At 37.7% G+C, this 16604-nt stretch overlaps 1 protein-coding gene across 4 annotated transcripts in view; it reads right to left on the bottom strand.

The window, feature by feature from the left end:
- The window catches only part of LOC101745125 (chaoptin), a 74490-nt gene that overhangs the window by 6882 nt on the left and 51004 nt on the right, over window positions 1–16604 (bottom strand). For 2 of the 4 annotated variants that reach the window (XM_038011573.2, XM_062669151.1), the window contains 19 exons: window positions 15808–15978; window positions 14243–14451; window positions 13667–13821; window positions 12723–12825; window positions 12059–12259; window positions 11579–11715; window positions 10949–11168; window positions 9616–9837; window positions 8888–9129; window positions 7877–8049; window positions 7076–7114; window positions 6909–6990; window positions 6067–6232; window positions 5398–5540; window positions 4055–4196; window positions 2826–2954; window positions 1706–1903; window positions 913–1056; window positions 205–345 (listed from right to left, as the gene is read on the bottom strand). In XM_038011573.2, coding sequence (XP_037867501.1) covers window positions 205–345; window positions 913–1056; window positions 1706–1903; window positions 2826–2954; window positions 4055–4196; window positions 5398–5540; window positions 6067–6232; window positions 6909–6990; window positions 7076–7114; window positions 7877–8049; window positions 8888–9129; window positions 9616–9837; window positions 10949–11168; window positions 11579–11715; window positions 12059–12259; window positions 12723–12825; window positions 13667–13821; window positions 14243–14451; window positions 15808–15978 — 3017 coding nt within the window. The remainder of the gene's footprint in view (window positions 1–204; window positions 346–912; window positions 1057–1705; window positions 1904–2825; window positions 2955–4054; window positions 4197–5397; window positions 5541–6066; window positions 6233–6908; window positions 6991–7075; window positions 7115–7876; window positions 8050–8887; window positions 9130–9615; window positions 9838–10948; window positions 11169–11578; window positions 11716–12058; window positions 12260–12722; window positions 12826–13666; window positions 13822–14242; window positions 14452–15807; window positions 15979–16604) is intronic. The other 2 variants (XM_062669152.1, XM_038011574.2) reach the window with 2 other exon arrangements.

Below are 16604 nucleotides of genomic sequence, written 5' to 3'. Positions count from 1 at the left end.
AATTTGCTTTTGGCAAAATCTGATTCGGTTATTTACCGTACTAAGGACTGGATATGTCGCGGTGATACAACGTATTCTTCTACAGTAGGACATCGAGTAATTTCGATATTCTTTTTTCTAATACATAACCCATTTTTTTTCCATACCAATTTCATAGTAATTTTTGTGGGTAATCAAATTTATTCATTGAAGCTCCTTAAATACCTCAAATATTCGCAAACGTAGCCTAGTAACGTCCAGGTACTCCAGGCGCGGCGATATTCCGTAAAGGCTCGTGTTCATGAGCGCAGTGATGGGGTTGCCAGACAACGACAGCCAACGGAGCTCGGTCAGTGAATGCGTTGCCTAAAAATAGAACAACTAATTATGTACTTTTTTCGCAGCCCACCCGATTTTCAGTGGTTACCGGACCCCATACACATCTACAACGTAAATGCCCCAACCCTCCTTGAGATATAATTTGATAGGACCTCTTGTGAGTCTGCACGGGTAGGTACCATCACCCCGCCTATTTCTGCGGTGAAGCAGTAATGCGTTGTGGATTGAAGGGTGGGGCAGCCGATGTAACTATACTGAGACCATAGAACTCATATATCAAGGGTGGCGGCATTTACGTTGTAGATGTCTATGGGTTCCAGTAACCACTTAACACCAGGTGGGCTGTGAGCTCGTACACCCATTCACTTTTTACATTACAACGACTGCTCCACCCTTTAAACCGAAACGCATTACTGCTTCATGGCAGGGTGGTGGTACCTACCCGTGCGGACTCACAAAAAGTCCTACTACCAGTTGAAGTAAATTAAGACTATTTCTATTTTGGAGAATACCTATTTGGCGAGTATTTAAATACCTAAAAAGTAAAGAGTCTTTTCTTGTACCTAAATAGATTAACTTCAAAGCTGTACTCACCACTGGAACTGTTGTCAGGTCGTTGTAGGATAAATCCAGTACTCGGAGTCGGGTTAGGTTAGCTGTCGTATCCGGAGGTACTGATGGTAAATTATTGTAGGATAGATCCAGACTCTTCAGTTTCGAGAGCAGCATTGAGGGTATCTAAAAATGATCAAAATTTGTTGGTCGGAATATATTTTTTGAGGGGACAATGGCGTGCCCAGACAATTGTGTGTATCAATAATTAAAATTTTCTGCAGAGCATCGATTGCATCTAATTTTAATTATAATATAAACAGACTTATTGCTTTTTAGGGGTCTCGTAAATTATGAAAAAAAAACGGAACAGAATATTTTGTCTTGAGAAACGCAAAGGCATAATTTCTAAGTCACCAAAAATCAAGATGCAGCTACCAAAATCAACAGCTCGCAAGAAAAGAGATCGGAATTCGAAACTATTTTCCTATCTATACTATAATATTATAAAGCTGAAAAGTTTGTTGGTTTGAACGCGCTAGTCTCAGGAACTACTGGTCCGATTTGAAAAATTATTTCAGTGTCAGATAGCTCATTTATTGAGGAAGGCTATATGTTATATAACATCACGGTAAGGCCAATACAAGTGAAGAACCAATAAAGAATGTTTCAAAATAGGGGTTTGTATAGCTCCTTAACATTCTATAATTCAAAAATATCTTCACTTTCTACGCAAATGAAGTGGGGGTAAAATTTAGCGTTATGCCAAAGCAACTATTCCACGCGAACGGAGTCGCGGGCAAAAGCTAGTTTTTTATAAGATGATTATACTCACAAACATCAAGCTGACATTCTTCAACCCTAAATGTGTAAGACGTCTTTCGAGTCCTTTAAATATATTGTTTCCTCTCTCCCCGTTATTGAACGGGTTGTTGTTGCTTATGTCCAACCACTTCAGCTTGGGCAGCGCCGAGAACGAAGCCGTTTCGATTCGTACCAGATGATTATCCGACAGATCCAACCACGCTAAAGACTGAAAGTCGATAGGAACCATTCACTAGATGAACCAAGTCGATAGGAATTATTCACTAGATGAACCTCAATCTTAATAATGCGATGAATATTTATTTGTTATTAAAGAATTTGCTTAAAGTACCACAAGTGAAATTTATGACAAATGAAAGATAGATAATAGTCATGTAATCCAACAGTGAGTTTGATTTTACAAAAAAAAAAAAACACCTGAAAATGACTCGAAATAGTTTTGATAATAATCAATTGTATTAGTAATTAATGAATAAAAAGTGCAATATATACAAAATACTAAAAAAAAAACACAAAATCTAAATGCGACAAATGGACATGCATTAGCGAAAGGAAATCAAACAGACGAATTAGAATTATTGGCGATAAAATAAACACAGTTGATCGTGTACCTCTGCGCGTTTGGGATGGTGTGGACATGTGATGAGACGAAATGACAATGAGGTCAATGACGAATGACAAATGATAATGAGAGTTTTAACTATGAATGTGGAAGGCTTTAGAGGAAGAGGTAGACTAAAGAAAAAATGAATGGATTGCGTGAAAGACGATATGTGTAAGAAGGGAGTGAGCGAAGAAATGGTATATGACAGAGGATTATGGTAAGAGAAGACATGTTGCGCCGTTTTTTACTGGTGGGAGGACCTCTTGTGAGTCCGCACGGGTAGGTACCACCTCCCTGCCTATTTCAGTCGTGAAGCAGTAATGCGTTTCGGTTTGAAGGGTGGGGCAGCCGTTTTAACTTTACTGAGACCTTAGAACTTATATCTCAAGGTGCGTAGCGCATTTACGTTGTAGATATCTACGGGCTCCAGTAACCATTTAACACCAGGTGGGCTGTGAGCTCGTCCACTCATATAAGCAAAAAAAAAGGTGATTGGGAGTGGGGCAGGAGAATGATGATCGTCTACCTTATACAAAACGTTTTGTGGGTATTGCTTTTTTTGGTGGTAAACTCTGGTGTGATCTCGTCTAGCCGTGTGGTACATGTACTCGTCGCTGTAGTCCGACTCCTCGGGCCACTCTCCCGGCTCGGGGTTCTGGGACAGGCGCGAACACATCCAACACATTAGCTTCAGCTACGCACAGACCGGCTGTGTACAACTACAGGGTTCATTCAGTACAATAAGCCATGACCATTGCAATTTTAAATTATCCCATACCGGATTACAGTGAAACCAGAAATCTATATATTAATAGGTAAAGCAAACATTTTGTACCCCTTTTTACGAAAATCGCGCGGATGGAGGAGTCTGAAATTTCCCAAACTTGTAGAGAATATAGAGAAGGAGTGCACAATGCTAATATTTTTTTACTATTATGCATAAAAAATTAAATCAATTAAAAAAACATTTCACAAACTACTGTGTATTTGACACACACACGCATATATACATACTGTTTTGTTTATTATTTAATTTCTGTGGTCAAATTGAGAATAGATTAGTATTGTTTGTCTTTAATATTATTTGTCTATGGTCTAATAGTTTTGGCGTCATCTGTGATTATAGAAGTATAATAATGTTTGACAATAGAACCATATTCATGTTCAAAATTATAGTTTAAATTAGTAATTATAATCGAATTTCGACTACTGGGGGACCACTAGTTCTAGAAAAATCCCAAATTTCAGTATACCTTTAGCGATAAGACTGCCTATTGTAAACATTTATCTACTTGTTGACTGTTTTTTTGCTTAATATGTTTTGATGTGCAATAAAGTATATTCTCTTTCTCTGTCTCTCTCTACCTTTTCCCAAAGGTATTTTTGAGAGAGGGATTTTATTTTCAAATGCTTAATTAAAGTTATTAACAGTCAGTGTTTATTCCTATAAGTTTTAAGCTTTTGTAGTCGTACGCTGATTTATCTTAAGGCGTTTTTATCGGTCAGTAAAACTGTAAACAAATATCGGATTTCCAAATTCGAGAATATTGCAAGTTTTTTTAAAATAAATATGAATTTAAAGTACAATATTTTTCTCAACTTATATTGATATGGTCATTACTTTATGTACACACGGAGCATTCAACAATATAGAACATAACACAAACACAAATGCAATTATTATTATTATATTCAATCGAGCAATTTTACGGTTTGTTAGTGTAAATCAGCGAGTGAAAACAAATTGATAATTACCCTGAATCTTTGTACGAAGTCGGACATCGACACTGTAGGTATAGTGTTCCCGCTCAGATCTAGTTCAACTAAGTTGGCAGCCGCGGCTGGGGCTAAGCAATTAGTCGGCACCCTCGACAGCTCATTATCGGAGAAGTCTAACCTGTGGAACCATTAAACTTCAATGTAATATTGGATTATGAACCTTAAGTCTATTAGGTTAAGGTACTACACGACAACTTTAGTGTATTTACCGGAGCCTTCCCACATCGCTATGTGAATGCCGCATTAGCAAATGAAGTCTCAAATGTATAGTGCGGTGACTATTCCGCCATTCATACGACAACGGGTGGCGGTGGCTATCATAGGACACAAGATAAGATTCAATAAGTTCCGAGTTTCGACTGCTTCGCGCCAGAAATGATAGGCAAAGGTAATGTACCTACGACTCCATTCGCCCTTTCTATTGAGTTGGGGCTGGCCCCTTATGGGGTTCCCGCGGGGTATATGGGATTCCGTGGCTGAAGATGTTAATCCACCTACTAAACGATTGAACTGAAATGCAACTCTACAACCAGACGCGCTTAACCAAGCACGGTCCTTAACTATCACCTCGACGACCCCGTCGCCTGTCACAGTAAGGCCACCCCAGGCGGTGATACTGGTGTCCAAAAACCAGAACCCGCCTGCCGAGTCGGAATGCCAGACCCCATACTACCCACCTACTAACACTTACTGACTCTTTTTTAATTCTGCGTGTTCCAGTTTTATTACCGATCTTGTACCTCCATCGTGGAAATCATTTATGAGCATTTCTTAGATACGTTCATCAACAGGATTGATCATCGGTGACCTGTCAGCGTAATTTGAAGACCGCCCAGTCGCATCGCTGGGCACGACCGAATCGGACGTATTATCTATACTAATATTATAAAGCTGAAGAGTTTGTTTGTTTGAACACGCTAATCTCAGGAACTACTGGTCCGATTTTTAAAAAAAAAACAGTGTTAAATAGCCCATTTATCGGGGAAGGCTATATAACATCACGCTAAGACCAATACCAGCGGAGCACTAATAAAGAATCTTTCAAAATCGGGGTTATTTTTACCTTTTGAGAGCTTCCGCTGCGTGCGCTGCAGAAACGGTTAAAGTTTCGCTAAAATAATGTGTGATAGAATTGTTCCCCTTTAAAAGATCTAAAAAAAGTCCGCGACAGCATATGTCTATATATTAAGTTTGGCTCACTATAACGTTTTTTATGCTAACCACATTCGTTCTAAAGTAAAGCATTATTTGTGAACTATTCCACGCGGACGAAGTCGCGGACGAAAGCTAGTACTTTAGTATATAAAGAAAAAATCTACCTTTCCAACGCTGGTGATATAATCAGATTTTCCGCGAAATTTCTGATGTTGTTATTTGAGAGGTCTACCGACGTCAGAGATTGCATGTCGTGGAACATTCCGACTGGCAGTTCGATGAGGTGGTTGTGGGACAAGTTTATGATCTGCAAAGTTCAAAGTTCAATTAAATGTTTGAAAGTGCTTCAAAAACTATTCAACAACTTAGCCATTCTTCACCGTTTATAGTATGGGTCGCAAAATAGTTATAGCTTTATTTATTTGTATAATTGCTTAATAATAAAACTACGCATAGCACTCTAAGTTAATTTTGATACTAGATCTGTATATTTAACCGTTTGATTTTCATTTTCTTATTAACCCTTTGACTGCCATGTGGGTCATCGGTATCCTATGTGGCGTACTGAGGTAATTATGTCGATTGCTGTTGTTACTAAGGCACCGGAATATCTAGTAGACTGAATATTTGATATATTTCTAGATAGATAGATAAATTGAATATATTTTTAAGAGACCTAAAAGACTATAATATACATTAAAAACAAATGAAGGTAAAGTTAGGCAATCCAGGCGTTTTAGTAACAGAAATCGACATAATTTGCTTCCGTGCGCCACGTAAGGCACCGGTGACCTATACGGCAGTCAAAGGCTTAAAGCTAAAAAGGGAGGTACCTGTAAATTCTTCACTTTCTTAAAACAGTCGTATTCCATGTGATAGATGTGGTTGTGGGATAAATCCAGGTATTGCAACATGACCATAGAACCGAATACTTCTCTCGTTATGTTCCTCAGTTTGTTGTGGGACAGATATAACTCGGATAGAGTTAAATCGGCGTGCCTGCGAATATATAAAGATATTTCTACTTTCAATGATAATTATTGATATGATATATTTGAAGGTGATGGTTACCGACAACAAATACTCAGATATTGTTTTTGTAAACGTTAAAGCATTATATAAATCCAGCTGGAATCGTCAAACTTATTTTCATTAAGACTTGAATTATAAAAATTGTTCAATATTAATTGGGAACAAATCACGCAGGGTCGTCCGACTCTAATAAGGAATCCCTGTGTTATTGGTACCAGAGACTGACAAACATACTTATGTACGTTTAAATATATACATAATAATTCTTTCTTCTCAGTCGTTCACTCCTGGCGGAGTGGTCGTGGTTAAGTAAGTCTTAATGTTTGGTTGCGGCTTTTGAGAGACTTCTCTATCTCTCTCTATTTGTGGCGGTACGTGTACACTCAGTAAGGGAACACTTCGTAGATAACTTAACCAAGTCTGTCCACCTTGTGGATGATCGGCCGCGAGAGCAATAATAATAGCCATCCAGAAAAATAGCAAACAAACCTTTTCATCACGCGAATGTTTGCCCAATGTGGGAATCGAACCCACGACCCTCGGCGCAACAGCTAAAGCCGGTATCTACACCATTGAATCAGTCAAATACATTTGAAAACTTTAGTTTTAGTTTCTTAAAAGATTTTGTTTTAAAATCAATTACCTGAAGTAATAAGGCGCGATATATGTGACATTATTGTGGGAAAAATCCAACACTCTCAAATTTACGGACACAGTTCCGAGACCTGAGAAGAAAAATTATATTAGTTCATTATCATATTGCATCGAAAATAATAGAACAATAATACTGATATCACTTATTCAAAATACCTGGTGATATAGGGAAATCTCCGTAATATGAATTCAATCCTGTTTGAGAAACAAAAAAAATAATAATTATGAGACGATTAAATAAAACCAAAATTAAAATAATTACAAAAGAAATACAAAAAAAAAGAACGGTAAAATATAAATACAGTAATCACCTTGAGCCGAAAACTTGTCTGTATGATTAGTAACGTTTGCTTGGATAGTAAAAAAAGAAAAAAAAAAAAAACATTAGAAAGCATAAAGAAAAATAAATAAAAGAAATAACAAAACTATGAAGGGTTGATGGAAGATAGAGGTAAGAAACACCGTCCTGTATAGGGGACAAGTTGAAAAAGCGTCCACATGTAAGCAGCAAGTTGTTAGAACACTCACCGAAACAGCGCTAGTGTAGGAAGTGGAAATGATATGAATATGAGCAGTTTAAAAAAAATTGAAGTGTGCTGGGTTGAAATGAAGTGTAGTAATTTACAGTGCTGTTTTTAAAATCCTTCCCCTTGCTACAGTGGCGCCATGCTAATTACTTTTTAAAACTGAAATGGTGCTTCTTACTTCTACCCTCCACAAACAAAACACAAAATACGATTCTTTTTTTAAATGAACGTTTAATAAAATAATGAAAGTTAGATGAATAATGACAATGGTAAATATTAATAATATAAATATACCTTCCACCAATGATAAAGCATGCTCTGTTACTGTATCGGCTAGAAAGAAGAAGAGGAAAATACGAAAAGGCAATTAATAGAGAACTAAGAGGATGAAGTAAGAATGAAATAGTCGGTAGGACAACTTCGAACTCACTCTGCGCTTTCGGTGGCGGATAAAAATTCGAAGAGAAGATACTAGGTGCGTTCGAATCGGTCAATACAATGATGTTGTTGTATGAAGCGTTCACTTTCAGAGCCGTTGCCGTTCCCACTTGGTCGAATATAGAGAACTTAAACGTTTCCAGTTTGTTGAACGAGACGTCAAGCCTGAAATGACACTTAACTTGAACACCAAGCCATCACTTAAATAGCTAAATGCTATGTACGAGTTTGGTACAATCATAACAATCATAACTGAATCATTTAGTGGTTAAGATACTTTTTGATAAGGAAACGTAAAGTGCGCGTCAATCTGCAGAAATTAACGATAGAAATTGGAAAAAAGCGGTACCTAAAAACAAAAAAAATATAATTGTACCAAAACTTATAACAATGCATTTAGAAAACACGAGGGCTTAGATACTTATATATTAGTAGATACATATTGGTATTAGAGGCACGATATCTAAAATTTTAGGTTTTATAAAATGGTATTCATTAAAACTAAATCATAGATAATCTATACGAAAATTTTTCTTTCGTAAATTCGTATAAATCCAAATCTAACCTAAGTTTAGTCTAACAATAGAGTCGTCAAGAAAAATGTAAATCGATTGTGCATGTAGCTGTAGAGATAAAATTTCAAAGACATGACGTTATGTTCTTAATCTTTTTCTATGTTTTTGATTTATAAATAAAAAATAATAATCGAAATGTCGAAACACCTCATTGCTTTGTTTCGGTGTAATTTCTTTTTTACCATTTACAACTAATATTGACTAGCGTTGAGCGGTTGTCAAAGTTAACAGATACCTACAACAGATAGCTAATACCGTGGTCTTAAGTTAAGAAGAGCTGAGAGTCTTAGTCGTATTGTTAAGTGGCTACAACAATATAATTCGAACCTAAACGTCACTGTTTTACGGTAGAAATACCCAAGACGGTAACGCTTTGGGGTATGAGGATTATAGTTAACGAGGAGGGTATGTAAAAAAATTATGCATACTCTTTGAGAGCCGGTATGTTTTGGAATGCTTCCTCCGAAATTTCGTTGATTCGATTCCCTTTGAGCTTGATAATTTTCAAGTTATCGAGGCTGGCGAACGCTCTCCTCTGTATGTACTGTATGAGGTTATCTTCTATGAGGATTTCTTGCATTTCCTTCAGCTCGACGAATGTGTGTTGCCCTATTTGTTTCATCTGGTTCAAGGAGAGGCATATGCTCTCCAATTTTCCGTGGATATCGGCCTGAAAATTTATTATGGATTATATCATTGTCCTTTTTTTACGAGCTCATAGCCCACCTGGTGTTGATTGGTTACTGGAGCTCATAGACATCTACGACGTAAATGCGCCACCCACCTTGAAATATAAGTTCTAAGGTCTCAAGTATAGTTACAACGGTTGCCCGCCCTTCAAATCGAAACGCATTACTGCTTCACGGTAGAAATAGGCAGGGCGGTGGCACCTACCCGCGCAGATTCACAAGAGGTCCTAACATCAGTAATTACGCAAATTATAACTTTGCGGGTTTGATTTTTATTACACGATATTATTCCTTCACCGTGGAAGTCAATCGTGATAATTTGTTGAATACGTATTTCGTTAGAAAAATTGGTACCCGCCTGAGATTCGAACACCGGTGCATCGCTCAACACGAATGCACCGGACGTCTTTATCCTTTAGGCCACGACGACTTCAAATACGAGTTTAATACGAGTACCAAGTGCTTACTTGTAGAGTTCCCTTTGAAAAGTGTTCTATTGCGTTATCTTCTAAGTTCAACGATCTCAAGTTCTTCAAGAAATGAAACGAGGTGTCCGGCACGTTTTTCAGTTTGTTGTTGCTCATGTCCAGGTACTGGAGTTCGGTCAGCGCCTTCAGCGGCTCGAACGGTAGAATTATGACCGAATCGGACAAACCGCGCGCCATCTTCAATGTGATAAGGCTGTGCAGCTGTGAACGAAGACAACTTGGCGTTTATTAAATTAATTCAGAATATATTTTTTTTTTATTGCCCACTAGCTAACCCGGCAGACTTCTAAATAAAAGACACATCAAGGGGACACATCAAAGGAAAAACAAAATTGTTTATTTTTATATAATTCCGAGCGTTTTTATATTTTCTCACCCTTTAAACCTTCCCTGGACTTCCACGAATAATTCAAGACCAAAATTAGCCAAATCGCCCCTGCCGTTCTCGAGTTTTAGCGAGACTAACGAACTGCAATTCATTTTTATATATATAGATATATAGATATGTGTGGACGAGCTCACGGCTCACTGGCCCATAGACATCTACAACGTAAACCCACCTGGTACATCTTATACCTTTAAACGAGCAGTTCTTGTATATATATAATATAATCTGAATCTCGGAAACGGCTCGAACGGTTTTCATAAAATTTAGTATACAGGGGATTTCGGGGGCTATAAATCGATTTAGCTACGATTTATTTTCAGAAAATGTTGTTTTATTCGTGTTTTCAATAATCAACTTTATCGATAATTAACTTTATGACTCTTCCTGACATCTATTGGCGAATAATAATACTAATTTTTATAATTTCAACTAACTGCTTTAAAGACACAACAACACTAAAGCTATTTCAACAGAGGACGTTGTTAAGCCACTTATCAAAAAAAAAAACGAGCAAAGCTCGGTCATCGTCTACTGAGTTTTAAAATCTCACTTTTAACAGTACAACGGCTGCCCCGCCCTTCAAACCGAAACGCATTACTGCTTCACGGCAGAAATAGGCAGGACGGTGGTACCTACCCGCGCGGACTCACGATACGTCGTACTACCGGTAATTACGCAAATTATAATTTCGTTGGTTTGATTTTTATTATTGCACGATGTTATTCCTTCAACATAGAAGTCATTCGTGAATATTTATTTTGTTAAGTACGTATTTCATTAGAAAACATTGGTACTTGGATTCGAACACGGGTACGTCGCTTAATACGGCTGCACCGGGCGTCTTATGCTTTAGGCCATGACGACTTCAAAAGTCTAGCTTAAGGTTACAGATTAAAATCTAAATTCCTATAACAGCTAAATTACCTCGGCAAAAGCGAACGGGTCGATGTACTCTATGTTATTCTCCGAGAGATCCAGGGTCTTGATGGTCCTGACATATTGGAAGGCGCTCGATTCGATCCTGATGAGATTGCTGCCAAATAACTTCAAGTCTTCTAGCTCCATACCGAAATCCAGGAAATCTTCAGTCTTAATGCTTTGACGTAACAGTTTGCCAACCGACAGAGACCTCAACGACCTCATTCTGCAAAATAAATATGTTTGACTTTAATGGTTATTGAAAGTGCTCTTGTGCATCTTTTTTTCTAGACGTCTAGGAACTGATCACTGAAATCTTTGGTTTGAGATCGAAACCTCAATTATAGTATACAAAAGCTGTCCTACTCTTCAAACTAGTGGACAAAAAAAGCAGAACGGTGGTAGCTAAATTCCGTAAAGCTTTAAAAACATAAGAACAACCTTATATAATCGCATTAATCGATATTGACACCCCGAACGCCTTACCCATTAGGCCTCGAACTCTAAAAAAGTATCTTCTAGATTTTTCCATTGGTGTAAATGGACGGAAAAATATAAAACAATCGGGCAAAGAATAAACAAGAAGAGTTCCAAAAGAAAGTTCTTCATCGTGGAATTAAATGTTATCAAAAGTACCTCTTAGCATCCTGTAGACTGATTTCTATAGAGTTAGCGCCGCTCACGTCTAACGAAAAAAGTCTGTATTGGAAACTGTTGAAAGCACTTTGTTGATACTCCGACGGCATATTTGTGGTCAGTAAGCTTATGTCAACCTGAAAAAAAAAGTTAATTAATTTTAAAGGGTTTTCTTACATTCAATTTTTTCCAAGACAAGATAGAGAATATGATCTAGGATTTGTGATTCAAGATTACAATGTGCTCCAATAATCCTACAGAGTTATTTGTTATTGATTTATATAGACTAATTAATTCATAATGCCAGACTATTTAAAAGTAATCTGTGTGACTCTGCTAAATTCACTGAAGTTTTGCGGCAATCAGGCAACTTCCGTTGTTACACTCTAATGAAAGAATTAGAAAAAGATAAAAAAAAACTATCAACAAAAAGCTTGCTACTTTTAATCAAATCATAAATAATGACGTCACTGTACAAACCTTATTTTCTCTCAAGTTTAAGAACCTTAAAGAATCGAGTTTATTCAGCATGAATTTGGACACCATTGTCAAGTTGTTCTCGGATAAGTCCAAGCTAATCAGACTGTTCTCTAAACCAGCAAATGCTGCTGGAGACAGGTCGGATATACTGCAGTCTCTTAGCGATAGAGACTTTATTTTCGCGTTACGGAATGCGTCTTCCTGAAATTAAATAATAGCTGAATAAATAATAGGAGAAAGGTCACACATTTTCACCTGGAATCAATCTTGAATTCTCTGTACTATAGGCAACCAAAGACTGATATCCCAACTTATTTACGCTTATACATAAACATACAATTTAGTTAAAAACCAGATAATAATAAAAAACGAACCCGCTCGTCACGATTATATTTACCGATGTGGGATTTGAACTAACTACCCTCACAACAGCCAGCAGTAATCATAATAAATCAAGAATCGTATTGTTGGAGACCTCTTGAATAACAGACTTTTAATTAACTCCGTAAAAGCATCTCAAATGCAAGCCACAAATTTTTTTCGATATTTTAACAGAATTGAGGATGGAATAATTCTTTTTTTCTTGTGTTTGAATTATTTTCTCGATGAAACGTTGCATTTAAATTCTAAATTGTGACTTAGGGAAATTGAAGTAGACACTCACTCTTATCGTCACGATTGGATTCCGGTCGAGGGTCGTCGAGTTCAATACGTTAAAGTATTTGAATGCGCCCGGATACAGAACCTGGATCATATTGTTGTCTAGTCTGAAAATAAAATTATCTTAACTTTTTTTTTTTTTAATAGGGTCCTAAAGGTACGCCTCCATTGGACCGCGCCGGCCGCACCACACGCAATGAATTTTATTTTACTTTGTATGATTTTACATAGTGCTGCGTCCACTATCCGCCCGCACCGAATGCACCGGCATTTATGAGCAAAAAATAAAACCTAAAAATTGAACGATAGGAGGTGGTTTGGCTCTGTCCCTGGCATTGCTGAAGTCCATGGGCGACGGTAACCACTCACCATCAGGTGGGTCGTATATTCGTCTGCCTACACGGGTAATAAAAAAACCTTTAAAGCCAAACTTGCGAACCATTAATCGTTCATTAAGCGATTGCGGGAGTTTATTTAAAAGCACACGAAAGTTAAAAATTTATGTTGAAAATTGATGTTCATCCTGTAGACCGAATGGTAAACAGTCGACGTTGCCCTAAGCACGTCATTACGGATCCTCCCGATCCATTAACGGTGCTTTTAGGTAGTACAAGCACCGGTCACCGTCCTCGCCGAACCCGTCGCTTGCGACGCAGTGTTCGACGAGTGAATTAACACATAGACACAGCCCACTGAGTTTCTCGCCGGATCTTCTCAATGGGTCGCCTTTCCGACTCGGTGGTAGATTTTGCGAAGCACTGCTCTTGCTAGAGCCAGTGTTAGCAACACACCCCGTTTGATCCCCGTGAGCTCACCTACATGTTGGGGTGAAGCTGAAATAGCCTCTCAAGGCTATCAGCATAGGAAGGGAAAAAAAAAAATTAGGCCCCATGGTGAACGGATATTTTTGGGGTAACAATGCAACAAAAAATAAAAATATAAACTTACTTCAAGAGATCCAAAGAAAGTTTGATTCCGTTTAGATCATGTAACGGTGGTACTTGTTTTATAACGTTACTGGACAAATCCAAGACCCTCAGTTGCCTTAATGGTGACAGTTCCTCATAAGGGATGTACGACAGCTGGTTGTCTCCTAATAGCAGCTGAAAATACCATAAAAATTATAGCAGAAAATTCTTATAAACTTATTGGTATATGCTATTTGTGTATCCTTCTATTCCCAAAGAACCGAATGTTGAAGTACGCAATGTTTTTCATAAAAAAGTTCAACTAATATGTACTTGGGAACATATCTTAGATAGATTTTGAAAATAGAAAAAGAAAAATAGGTGCTGTTTCGAATGGACCACATTATCTAACTTCGCAACCCGTGCAGATTAAGTGGGAGTTGAAATCAAAATCACGCCCTCCTCAGACAAGAGGTCAAAGTTTCAATTGACCTGTTCCCTGAGCCTTCGTATTGGAATGCATTACCGTTTCCCGGCAGATATAGTCAGAATAATTGTTGGCTGTACAGGCAGTCACATAAGTCTTTTCTTTCATGGACTATTCTTTCTTACTTACCCTATTTAATCTGCTCATTCCATCACGGAACACTCCGCTGTCAATAACAGACAAGTGGTTTCCGTGTAAGTCCAGTGTCTCCAATAAGGGCAGTCCACTAAATGCATCTAAAGGTAGGTTCGCTATCGAGTTGTCGGCTAAAATCAATATCTGCAGAGTGTTCTCTAGTCCACGCCAATTGTCGCCTGATATGTCCGTGATTTCGTTGCCTGAAAATATGACTTATTTTTTTATTGTTGCCCATGTGCCCTGCTATTGAAACGCTCAATAAACTCGTATCGAGTGAGGCGATTAATTCGTGTTCCAAACCGTGGAACATGTATCATCATTGGTGATGAAACGACCATCATCTTCATTAAGTAAGGCCAGACATTAATGTGATTATAAATTAGGGCGAAACAGATGTGTCCCGCACGAACCTCACTGTTTCAGGGGTGAGACAACTGGTTTTCATTTCAATTAAGACTCATCGTTAGGCCTTGAATTTTAGGGTCTAGGCAAACAAATACCCAATATCTAAGTTGTTCTTTTTTGTCGCATACTTCATTGCTGAAGGTCGTGTCCTTGAATCTAAATTTGATAAAGGGTGAATATATACCTATATTTTCTAGAATAAATACGTTTTGTGTGATATTATCTCCAATGATTTGAAATAAAGAAAACGTGATCACAGCTCACAGAAATAAGAGTGCAGTATTTCATATAATAAAAAGTTTTTTATTTTATTCGACAGTCATGCCAATAACAAGATTAAAAAGGTCTTAATTGTTTTTGAACGATTATTTAATTCCTTAAGCGATGGGCTCATGCTCCTCTACTGCTAAGTAGTTACCTGAGTCTAAAGACGTCTACGACATTATTGCCACCTACCATCTCGAGATTTGAGTTTTAATTCCCAGTTCTATAGCACAACCGTTACCCTACCCTTTAAATTGGAACGCACTACTGCTTCACGGCGGACATAAAAGGAGTGGTGGTGCCTACCCGTGCGGACTCACAAGAGGTCCTACCGTCAGTAAGCCACAAACAAAGAAACAGTTACACAGAAAATCATTTGTTTATGTTCTATTGGTGTATTTTAATTACACCCTTTCTATTTGTATACTATTCTTCAATATACAGATAAATTGAATTCTACTGTTTCATAAAATCTATTGATTTATAGCGGACTAAAATATCGCTTTTTTTTATTTATTGCTTAGATGAGTGGACGAGCTCACAGCCCACCTGGTGTTAAGTGGTTACTGGAGCCCATAGACATCTACAACGTAAATGCGCCACCCACCTTGAGATATACGTTCTAAGGTTTCAATTATAGTTACAACGGCTGCCCCACCCTTCAAACCGAAACGCATTACTGCTTCACGGCAGAAATAGGCGGGGCGGTGGTACCTACCCGTGCGGACTCACAAGTGGTCCTACCACCAGTAGCTTGAAGCTACCATAATTAATTAAAAGTTACGACCGACTACCGTTACCTATGGTATGAAATTTTATCAATTCAGATACAATGCCCTCACTATTTACTTATAGCTGACGATTTATAATATAATCTCCATGATTACCTGATAAGTCCAACAACCGTAACTTCTGCAGATATCTTAACGCTCTGCTCGGTACTGCAATCAGTTTGTCTTCACGTAACTCGAGCTCCCACAGTGTATTATCTAAGCCGTAAAAGGCCTCTTCGTGTATACTTTCCAAAGGGTTCTTGTTTATCGCTAATCTGTAGAGTCCTGAAATATAGAAAAATTAATTAGGCAAAACTTAAAACTGCCACGTTCTTTATAGACACCCCATATTTTCACGTATATGTATCGATTGTATTGTACGGTACTTACTACTAGGAAGTACTTACTACTAGGAAAATAATCTAGGGGGACTCAATTAAAATCTGAATGACTAATTTGGATATTAACATGAATAAATCATTTTGTAGCATTTTTGCTGTTTCTTCGGGTATTTGAAACAAAAAGTATCCGAGATTCGGCGTACATTGTAATTTGTTCATTCCTACTATTGTTTTATTAACATAAATGATTGTTCTCACTCTGCGAAACATCGTGCCACATGGCGTCGCATCGCGGGAGCATCAGCATCGCAAGATCCGACTGATGCATGACCACTCTGTCAAGAGTGTACGAATAGGAAGAAGAAATTATTGTTTTAAGCTTGAAATTGAACGATCCAGTATCACTATTGTTTTCATAAATTTAAGGGTAATGGTAAATACAGATATGTAATCAAATAGCTTTATCGGAAACTCTTTATCGACGACATAATTGAATCATTTCGTTTGCGGACATTTTGTTTTTTTCGCATTAAAAGTGTACAATTTTCTAAAATATTCGAAATTGAGTTA

The sequence above is a fragment of the Bombyx mori genome, chromosome 6, assembly GCF_030269925.1.
Source record: "Bombyx mori chromosome 6, ASM3026992v2".
In the NCBI taxonomy this organism is placed as follows: domain Eukaryota; kingdom Metazoa; phylum Arthropoda; class Insecta; order Lepidoptera; family Bombycidae; genus Bombyx; species Bombyx mori.
This window is presented reverse-complemented; position numbering and strand designations above follow the sequence as displayed.